Source organism: Bombus vosnesenskii, unplaced genomic scaffold, assembly GCF_011952255.1.
Source record: "Bombus vosnesenskii isolate JDL3184/JDL3185 unplaced genomic scaffold, Bvos_JDL3184-5_v1.1 scf7180000013348, whole genome shotgun sequence".
In the NCBI taxonomy this organism is placed as follows: domain Eukaryota; kingdom Metazoa; phylum Arthropoda; class Insecta; order Hymenoptera; family Apidae; genus Bombus; species Bombus vosnesenskii.
This window is the reverse complement of record NW_022882984.1, coordinates 1,387,256-1,398,310: the sequence shown is the minus strand read 5'-3', so window position 1 is coordinate 1,398,310 and position 11,055 is coordinate 1,387,256. Positions and strand designations below refer to the sequence as shown.

Here is an 11,055-nt window from a genome sequence, read left to right as displayed (position 1 = left end):
ACATATACAGGCATAAATTTTACAACACATTGCACGCAAAACCTGCATATACACACGCGCAGGCGTATATAATATCTACGATTTTCAACATGTCGGTGAAATAAAATATGGCGAGTATTTGATGACTAGACGTATACGTACGATCTGGTGCTAGTTGCTTTTTGCTGACATTTTCACAAAATAAATGTTCTTCTGAGAATATGCCCATAGTTTAATTTTCAACGTAAATTGTACCGCAATATAAATCGAGAAAAGTAGTAATTATTGTACATCTTAACCTTATAGAGCAAAAAATTTTTTAACTCTATATAAATTAGAATTTTGAACAAAACCGGCGATGCCGTTAATTTTGAAATCACATTAACTATTGTCGAGAATACAAAGATAAATGACAATATTTTTCAATTATTAAGAAATGATACTTTTCTGCAAAATATTTATGTTTGGAATATATCAGAAAGTGAATCATTGAGTAAAACTGTCATCAACTTTGCCACATTGTAAGTACTGAAAAAATTATTGCTCATTCTCAAATATATTGAATCATAGAAAAAGCTGTTAATTGGTGTTGTTATTATTTTTTTTCAAAAGAAGGAATAGGAATGTTATGCTATTAAAAAGAAATCGAAACATCATGTACAGTTTTGAAGGAGATTACAGACGTAAACCACAGCAAAATTTAGCAGGTGCAAGTAGAAGAGATGAGAAGTCAGTTCTGTTGCAGCATGCACAGTTAGAACGTTTAAAACGAGAACAACAGCGTAAAAGACATAATGCAGCATTGAAGATTCAGGCACTTATACGTGGTTTCATAGTAAGGAAGCATATGAAAATAATTAAACGAAAAGAATTTGATGAAGAACAACAAATAAGTAGTCGTAGAAATTTAAATTTAGATGAGTTAACAATATATTTCCAAAAGTTATTGTTCTTTTATAATCACACCTTGGATGCTAGCAGACTAGTTTGGATACTTCAACATTTTTTGAAACACCAACAAGAAATCAAACAGAAATGCGTGAATTGTTCAGAATGGCTATGGAGATTAAGGTAGGTTGTACAGCAAAAAATACGACATAGTAAGTGTCGCCTGTTGTTTAAAAATGTGAATAAAATGTATGTCATATATACAGATGGATTCTTCGCATGTGTATGCAACATAACTCAGAAGCTTTAATGAATGGAGCTTATTCATTGGCTATACCATTAAGAGCATTAGAAACATTTACAAGTCGAGAAGATGCAGAAAAAGTCCTACATGAAAATAGTTATAAATATCTAGGAAATATCTTTATTTATTTGATAAAACATAAATATTTTGATCAATTAAGAAAATTAATAGATAATAAAGTCCCATCTATGTTAGAACCAACCTCTGCTGCACCAACACCAATTTCAAAATGTTTACTGGACATGATTAAACGACCATTAGATTTAATTTCTTTTTTAGAACATGAAGACAATTTTTCTATGCTTGTTTTACAAGAACTTTGTAAAAGTATATTATCTTCTAAAATATCTGATCCAATAAGAATGTTTATCATTCCATCCTTATCCGAATTTGTAGAGTTTCCATATAATCAACTAATAAAATGTATCGATAGAATTGAACTAGAACCAACAATAAGTTTACTTTATTCCATTTTATCTCTGGAATCAAATCGAATTTGTAAGTATACAAAATAATCGACAGTACAATTAATGAAAATAGAAAAGAACATTAATTAATGAAATTTCCTCTTTATTACAGCCACATGCAAATCTAAAGATGTTGTTATTAATTATTTACAAGTTCTTGCATCTATGAGTTCAACTATAATACCATTAACTGTCGAAGAAAATATAGAACAAGGAAGTGATTCGGACTCTGAATCTACTGCAAATATGATTGATCAGGATCAAGCCGATATTTTACACGAATGTATAGAAATGCTAAATGAAGAGCAACGTGTTCAAGGAATACTCTTAGCGGTAGATCGAAGCAAAGATCCAGCTGTATTGCAACCATTGTGCCAACTCTGTCACCATTTGCTAATTACTGACAAATTAGCCATTCATAAGTATAAACTATTATATATGCTCGCTTTTAAGCCAGCATTTTTAAAGAATTTATGGTCTGCTCTATTATCTGCTTGTCAAATGTCCCTATTTGGTGGAGCAACCCCTCTCTTACAAATCATATCACGGGGAATTGGTCTTTCTACGGAAGATACGAAAAAAATAGTTCCACTGTTAGCTGTATTTTGTTCACTATTTAGTTTACTTATAGCAACGTTACACGACACGGAATTTTTCATTCAAGATCAATCTTTAGACATTAACGGACAACAAACGATGCCGTTTACTACTTCAGAACTGGTATTGCTGTCAAGTCATTTAAAAGGCGTTTGCTTAGGTTTAGTAGAGCTTGCATTTCCCGATAGTCGGCCGACCGTACGAGACGATTATAAGAGAGCTGTTCTTGGTCCTTCATGTTCTCTACAAAACCAACAGGACACGCAAATGTGGACGCATTTGTTCAAAGTAACAGTCGGCTTATTACGCCAGCTGCATATGCGAGACTTAAGACGGCAATTTTGTCCAGAAGGGCACTGGATAGCTTCGAATATTGTAATACCAATTGATAAACCTCAAGATTTCACATTTCGCAGACGTAGATTGAGAGGGTATATTCCCTTTCAAGGATTACGAGCGTTCACCCGTGAAGACTTAGAAGAAGGGCCACCTCTTTCCGCAAAAGAAGTTCGAACGTTGACACTCCTTCGCGAAATACCATTTGTTGTGCCGTTTAATAATCGAGTAGTGGCATTTCAATCGTTGATTTATCGAGATAAAACGGAACAACAAGGTGAACTGACGCACTTCATGCAAGGACCGTCGATACAAATATCGGTAAGAAGAAACTATCTCTACGAGGATGCGTTTGAGAAATTGTCACCGGAAAATGAGCCAGAATTGCGATTAAAAATGCGTGTACAGCTTTTTAATACAGCTGGTTTAGAAGAAGCTGGTGTAGACGGTGGTGGTCTGTTTAGAGAATTTTTATCGGAATTGTTAAAAACAAGCTTCGACCCTAACAGAGGCTTTTTCAGGCTTACCAAGGATAACATGCTGTATCCAAATCCTACAGTACAATTATTGGTTGACGATTTCCCGAAGCATTATTATTTTATCGGTAGAATTCTTGGAAAAGCTTTGTACGAGAATTTATTAGTCGAACTTCCGTTCGCAGAATTTTTTCTATCAAAGATCGTTGGACGTCAGTCAGACGTTGATGTTCATCATTTAGCTTCCTTAGATCCGATTATGTATAGGAACCTTTTGTACCTAAAAAGTTACAAAGGCGATGTTGCGGATCTTGGTTTGGATTTCACTGTATTATCGGATGAACTCGGTGAAAGACGAATCGATGAATTAAAACCAGGCGGTGCTAATATTCCTGTTACAAATCATAATCGTATCGAATATATTCATTTGATGGCCGATTATAAGTTAAATAAGCAGATTAGAGCGCAATGTTATGCATTCAAACAAGGTATAGGTAGTGTGATTCCCTTGGATTGGCTTCAAATGTTTAATAATAAGGAGCTGCAGGTTTTGATATCGGGTGCACAAATCCCGGTCGATGTGAACGACTTAAAATTGCATACTAACTACACAGGAGGATATGCCCCTGATCATCCGACAATCATTGCATTTTGGAAAGTTGTTAATGAATTTAACGACCAGCAAAAAGGACAGTTACTCAAATTCGTTACGAGCTGCAGTCGACCGCCTTTACTTGGATTTAAGGTACAAAGCGGTTATTTCTTTTTTGATGACTAATCGATAGGTACGTGTATATGTATATAAATAGATGGATATACATATAAATATATGTTGATTTTTTTCTAGGAACTTGATCCGCCTTTTTGTATTCAACATGCCGGCAGTGTTGATCGCTTGCCGACTTCCAGTACCTGTATGAATCTGTTAAAGCTACCAGAATTTCCAGATGAGAAAACTCTACGCGAAAAACTTTTATATGCGATACAAGCTGGTGCAGGTTTCGAATTGAGTTAAGCTCAATTTTTTCCTAATTTTAAGCAAATTCTTTTAGTTAAATCGATGATACCTGATTGTATATAAATTGTAAACGTAATTAACATTAAGCACGTACTTGAAAACAAACTATGCAAAAGTTGTCATAATTCATTAATGGATAGGTGATTTGATGTTAATTAAGTACTTTAAATATAATGTGTTTATTTATAACAGCGAGTAAGGACAAAACAGATTTCATTTGAGCCATTTTTCGCCCGCCAGAGGGCAGAATAATTTGAGAAATCTTCGTCGGATCAGGCAATAAACATATAACATTGTAAGGAGGGGCCAATTAATTAGCGGTAACGTCTATTAAGGAGACAACTACGAGTACAGTGAACAAATATGTATTGTTTGTAAAAATACGTTACATTACCCTACAGGATATATACCAACTTATGTGCATATATGTATACATCCATATATACGCACACATATATGCATAGATATATATATATATATACACACACACACAACACATATTTCATTTGTTATAACTTTTCTGCCCTTGGCCTATAACTGTAAATTGTGTATATTTTTTGTATTCCATCATAATTACCGGCAACTATATATCAATATTAAATATACATGAGAGAATAGAATATATGTATTTATGAATTCGTTAATTTAGTGTAAATAATGAAAAGTCCTGAAGCGTTATATCTACATTTATTACAAATATGTAATTTGAATTTTACAAATAGTGTTCTATGTTTTAATAAAGGTTGTACACAAATAGAGAATAGGCTGTCTTAAAATATTAAAAATTTCAACTGAAATTTATTTAAATGAAATTTAATTACAATTAACTGCAAAATTAAATTGTACATTAAGGACATTAAATCGTTCACCGGGTCATGTTTTCATACAGCACTCGTCCTTAGATATGTATCTATAAAAATGGTACACATATGTATTTAGTGTTAAAGCTTATGTCATTTGTGTAACATGGCGTCCAAGGAGAGTAGCAATTTTCAAAAAGTTTTGGAGTTCAAAATTTATAAATGCTCCAGTTTTTCCTCATGCTATGTGCCAGAGTAAGCACTTTACTAGTATTTAAACGATTTTCCTTTGAATACATTTTGTAATTACAAAACAAAAATCAGTTATTACATAGTAATGATTCTCTAACCTAAAACGACGGTTATGTTGAACGATAAGAACCACTATATGTGAAATTATGAAATGAATATTTGCATTAATTACGCCGGATTTTTTGCCAAGTATTAAAATAATATTTTCTTTTTCTTTTTTTAGAAATATCCTTGTAGATAAACCATCAGATCAGACATCGCGCTGGTCTTCCGATATTGACACTTATCCACAGGTAAACATTGCTTAAAAATAACACGATTTATAATCAAAAGATTGAAAACATTGTTGCGAAATTTATAGAGATATTCAAATTACGAGTCTTTCTTTAATTACGTCAAAAAAATATTCGTTATTTTATGTCGCTGAAACTAATATTTCATAATAAATGTGTACAATAGATAATTTGGATTTTTCAGTTTCTTATATTGAAATTGCGATTTCCCTCGATTGTGAAAACAATTACATTTGGTAAATACGAGAAAACACATGTATGTAACATAAAAAAGTTCAAGATATATGGCAGTTTAGAGCCACAAAACATGATGGAACTTCTAGAAAAGTAAGTATTGAACTTGCAATAGAAAGGAATAATTTTAGGTGTATTTATATATTGTTAATCTATTGTTTACTATCTCTTTCAGTGGTTTAAGAAATGATTCAATATCAGAAACTTTTGATTTGAAGCATATGTTAGGAAATGAAGAAAATTATTTTCCAGTTAGGTATATAAAGATTGTTCCATTGCAATCGTGGGGTCCTAGTTTTAATTTCTCTATTTGGCATGTACAACTAACTGGTACTGATGATGTTAACATCGTAAAACCTAGTATCGAATGGTTTAATGCGGTAAATATATAACAATATTTAACTAAATGACAATGTCTCTTATGACAATATGTTTATATTTTAAGTATTCTACATACTTGTTCTGTACGAATATATTACAGTATCGCCAAAAAGAAGTTATAAGGCTGTGTATGAAACACTTTAGAAAGCTAGAGCAGTCTGAAATTGTAGAAACATTGCAAAGAGTTACTGGTGTTCCACTTGAAGACCCTACATTGACCAGATTATATGATTTATTGGTTATAAAAGGTGACCACTTACAAGCTGAATGCTTCATAAGTAATGCTGTAATGAGTGAGTATTTTTCTCCTTTATTTATTGTTTTATATTATTCTGACACAATCTTAGAAAGTAATATGATTTATAATACAGTGGGTCTTTTAAATGACTATATCAATGCTCAGACTTATAGAGCAGTTTGGACTAAGTTATCATTCAATGATGGTAAACCAGGAATGAGAGGAGGCCACCAAATGGTCCTTGATCCAATTGCAGAACTTCTATATCTTTTTGGGGGGTGGGATGGCAATCAAGACCTTTCAGATTTGTGGGTGTATAATATAGCTTCTAACAGATGGACCATTATATGTAAAGATACAGAAGCTGTGGTAAGTTGTCAAAAGAAAATATATATTATTCTCGATAGAGAATTTAAATGTTAAATTATAGGGTGGTCCAAGCGCAAGATCTTGCCATAAAATGTGCCTTGACCCAGATCGCAGGCAACTGTTTACTCTTGGTAAATACTTGGATGCAGAATATAGAACGCCAGAAAATTTGAAGAGTGATTTTTTTGTATATGATATTGAATCGAACAAATGGACACAAATATCAGAAGATACGTTCGCCGTAGGAGGACCTCAATTAATTTTCGATCATCAAATGTCTATGGATGTTGAAAAACGGACAATTTACATATTTGGCGGTCGTGTTCTTGTATCCCCAACATGGTAAGTAAAACAATAGCTGCAACTGTATCAGTTGGTGCTCTAATATGTTCATTTATAATCTACAGTTCCGAAGATCACGTTATGATGTCAAGTTCGACTGAACCCACTTTTTCTGGATTGTATTCTTATCATGTACCAACTGGTACCTGGAACAAACTTGCCTGTGACATTGCAAAACCATGTCCTAATGCACCAACTATTAGATCTAGAGCTGGTCATTCTATGTTGTTTCATCCTGTATGTATGCATAATATCGTACGATGTATATTATGGATGTAATATAATTGAAAAATTTCATCCTCTTACAGGGATTGCGGAGATTATATATTTTCGCAGGTCAGAGAGGTAAAGAGGATCTTAGCGATTTTTTTACGTACGAAGTTGATACAAATCACATTGAACACATATTTAACGATTTCGGTGCTAAAGATTCAAATCATGTTCCGGCGGCTGGATTTACGCAAAGAGCCACTATTGACCCTGAATTGGGAGAAATATATGTTTTATCGGTTTGTATCATATAATTATTTTTGTTAATCATATCCATAATACAAACAATACTCATTAACAGTAGTATTTGAATTCTTTTCTATTCCTATTTATTCAGGGTTTAAGTAAAGACAAAGGTAAAAGATTTGATAGTGTTCAAAATTCTTTTTGGGTGTACAGTATTAAGAACAATAAATGGTCTTGCATTTATCGAAATGACAATGTTGGAGAGAAATATTGGAGTAAAATGCAAGATTATGAACCATGTCCACGATATGCACATCAATTGGTTTATGATCACGTAAAGAAGGTTTGTTGTATATTATTTATAAGAAATTATTATGTTTGTGCAGTATACAACAATAACGTTACGTAATATATTATTAGGTTCACTTTTTATTTGGAGGGAACCCTGGTAGGTCCTGTCTTCCAAATTTACGTCTCGATGATTTTTGGCAATTAAAATTATGCAGACCGTCTCATGAACAAATCCTAAAGGGATGCAAACTACTTATTAGAAAGCACAAATTCAAAGAGCTAGCTTTGAACAATAGCGTCGAAGCACTCGAATATTTACAGACCAAAGTATCGGAAATAATTGATCATAACGATGTGGAACAAACGAAAGAGGTAGTAGCATTTTTTTAATCAGTAACGAATGAATACTGAATACTCCTTGCCAATGTTGCCTTTTCAAATGTATGCATTTCTTCGTTACAGTTTCAATTGTTAACATCCCTTCTATTCAGAGAACAAAACTCCTTGTTAGGAGAAGCCACAAATTCAAATAGTTCAGACGCCGTATTAGGAAATTTAATTAACATGGATACATCGTCGTTATGTTATTCGACTACGCGCGATATTCATAGTTTGAGAACTGAATTATACGATAAACTGACAGAATTTTTTCCTGAGTCATCGACACAACCCCGTGCTAATTTGATCGATCTTTTACCATTGTGATCCAACAATAATTAAAATTTAATTAAGGATATTTCGAAATGTAAAGCAGAGGGATTCCTTTCATTTTCATGTAAAGACATTTACTATGATATCAAACGAATTTTATCTTTAAAAGAGGAACGTTATTTTTATAGCGTAATTCTTTGTATCATTTTAAAAGGAAAAGAATTCTCATAAAGCATGCAGCCTTCCCCTAACATATAAATACACAACTTTATTTCTTTTACATAAAGGATAACTTTTTTGGAAAGGAAAAAAGAAAAAAGCATATGTCGATATATATTTCACCGCGATGCACTTAAGCGAGGAGTTAAATTAAAACAAAAATTTATCCTTTACATTTTTTTCTTATTGAGTTTTCGTTTACATTGGATTGTTCTAGTTGTTTTTGTTACATGTAAATTTGTTAGATTTATTTGTTAAGTTTATTTCATAGAATGCGATTAATAAGTATCATAATTATTCACCCAAGTACTGTTACACATTGTTCAAATCGGTTCTCACTATTAACAAATCGGAATTATCTTGTCGATATATATTAACCATGTGTCTACAAACAACTATCATTCTTAAAGCAATTAAAAATTGACTATTTTTTAAATTTCTTTTTTATCCAATGTGTATATACTGAAGGGATGCTTTACAAACTCGAACGAAAACTCGTTAAACGTTGTAACGTTAATGAGAAATTGCAACATAAGTGCAACAAATAGGCGACGCATTAAAAAATATATATTCTTCTATTTTTATGGCTTCGCTTTGTTCGCCATTTAAAATATTTTATACAATGTATTGTTATCGAAGCATCATCTGTACATCATGCGAAATAGGTCAAACTAGCATTACCATTTATATTCATAATAAGAATTTACTATACATACTTCACGATAAATGTTATAAAGCTTAGTACATAATAGTAAACTGTTATAAAGCATGGAGCTTTCTATGCATACTATGTATATCTGCAATATGTTTTATTATACTCTATGTTTGTATTATTGCTACATCGCTATTTAAATAATCAGTTATCACGAAGAAGACGCGTCAGCATATTTGCTTGTGATAGAATTGGTATAAAAAGCATTACCTTTGTTTTCGCGATCTTGTATATATTCTATGACCATAGGAAGTAATAGCTAAAGCCACCATTATTGTTAATCTTTTTGTATTATAAATGTTATTCAATGACATGCGCGGAACATCTTGTACATAGCATTGCTTTATCGGTGTATTTGTCTGAGCAATTATTTGTAGCATTATAAGATACGAACAGCGAAAATGTGATTATAGCGAACGTTATTAATTATTCGAGATACATGTACGAAAAGGTATTTCTCTTAAGCGTATCTTTGTATATAACTTTGTGCGCTAGAGAATGAAACGATTGTACAATTCGGTTATAGGATAAGAAGTAGTGGATCTATACGACGAACATTAGAATAACATAACAAGGAGAAAAGATGCGAAATTTTTTTAAAAATATTTCATTGCTATCAATCTTTCTCTGCGATTTTCAACGAAAACAGGACAAAATAATTTTTGCCCGGTAATCTGTTATAATTATTGGTTTAGTTAAGCGTGACTCTGGTATGTATGCGCAGTACAAGTATCTTCGATGTTTATCAGCTATCGTCGAAATCTATTTTATACGCGATCGTGAAAGTTACGTTGGTATTCGAAGGTACGTTGCGTATATACGTTCAACAAATGAAAAACATTACTTCCACGATGTTATGCATATATATCAAGATAGTAAATATCAGATTTGTCTCAGGATTTTATCTGATCGTTTTATTATAAAATTCGACAAGAACGTTGAGTAGAATTCTAAAGACGTGATATTTGAAGTTCTAGTCAACTAATATACGATTATGGGGAAAAAAAAAATAATCGCCACTCGATATTTACAGATGAAACGATAAAAGTATAATTTATAATGATTAAGAATCATAATCATATTGTCATGTAATTTTTCTGGTTTCATCTTGTTCGTATACCCTATCCGTTTCTAGTGATAATTCGACGTTCCCTTTACTCGAAAGAAAGACAGTTATTTGAGAATTTTAGAGGATCAAACCGTCAACACGTGGTATAGACAAAGATTAGTGGGAAACCCTCATTCAAATGTCTTTTGTAAATTTATGGGCGGAATACCTACTAAACAGAGAGATATCCAAAAATTTTGCCTTCTTTTTTAGCATATCTTTACTAATGAGAACATATTATTTTCAACGTGTATTTTTATTCTACTATTCGAACAAAGTATATAATATAATATATAACACGTGGATAGTTTGATCTTCAAATTTCATTTTCAAAAAGCACCTTTTACTTGTTTCTTATCTTCGATCATCTGTTCTATTTTTCTTTTTCCTACATTTAAATATAATCATTTCATTGCCAATGATTACGTGCATTTATTTGAAATCGTTATTGTTTTTTAAACAGTACTAATTGTAAGATAAAAACGAACTCGTGTCACATATGTGTACATATGAAATAAAAAAGGTGAACTTTTTGCAAGAATTACTTAAGCGTAATAATTTGAATCGGCTACACGAGCACTTATAATTTGCGATAAATAACTTCCGGCAAGTTCAAAAACAAGTGGCGATATTCAACGTCGATT

At 32.1% G+C, this 11,055-nt stretch overlaps 2 protein-coding genes and 1 long non-coding RNA gene across 6 annotated transcripts; 2 read left to right on the top strand and 1 right to left on the bottom strand.

Moving 5' to 3' along the window:
* The first annotated feature begins 13 nt into the window (after positions 1-13).
* Positions 14-4,709, top strand: LOC117236285 (ubiquitin-protein ligase E3C). 3 transcript variants are annotated; one of them, XM_033499100.1, is made up of 5 exons: positions 14-500; positions 595-1,050; positions 1,134-1,669; positions 1,751-3,792; positions 3,895-4,709. In XM_033499100.1, exons 2-5 carry the CDS (start codon positions 608-610, stop codon positions 4,060-4,062), a joined length of 3,189 nt encoding a protein of 1,062 aa, XP_033354991.1. In that variant the 5' UTR covers positions 14-500; positions 595-607; the 3' UTR covers positions 4,063-4,709. The 3 variants fall into 3 exon arrangements, with proteins under 3 accessions (XP_033354991.1, XP_033354990.1, XP_033354992.1); XM_033499099.1 differs by having other exon boundaries at positions 592-1,050; XM_033499101.1 differs by having other exon boundaries at positions 592-1,050; positions 1,751-3,832; positions 3,895-4,003.
* Positions 4,710-4,916: 207 nt separating this feature from the next.
* On the top strand, positions 4,917-10,955 carry LOC117236287 (muskelin). Of its 2 annotated transcripts, none has more exons than XM_033499103.1 (12): positions 4,917-5,120; positions 5,341-5,410; positions 5,595-5,737; positions 5,820-6,024; positions 6,126-6,318; positions 6,397-6,632; positions 6,694-6,974; positions 7,040-7,211; positions 7,283-7,483; positions 7,582-7,773; positions 7,851-8,093; positions 8,184-10,955. In XM_033499103.1, exons 1-12 carry the CDS (start codon positions 5,032-5,034, stop codon positions 8,424-8,426), a joined length of 2,268 nt encoding a protein of 755 aa, XP_033354994.1. In that variant the 5' UTR covers positions 4,917-5,031; the 3' UTR covers positions 8,427-10,955. The 2 variants fall into 2 exon arrangements, with proteins under 2 accessions (XP_033354994.1, XP_033354993.1); XM_033499102.1 differs by having other exon boundaries at positions 6,373-6,632.
* LOC117236303 lies at positions 5,000-5,409 on the bottom strand. The gene is made up of 2 exons (XR_004493833.1): positions 5,290-5,409; positions 5,000-5,215 (listed from the first exon to the last, which is right to left on the bottom strand). It is a non-coding gene; the product is annotated as an uncharacterized LOC117236303 (long non-coding RNA).
* Positions 10,956-11,055: the final 100 nt, after the last annotated feature.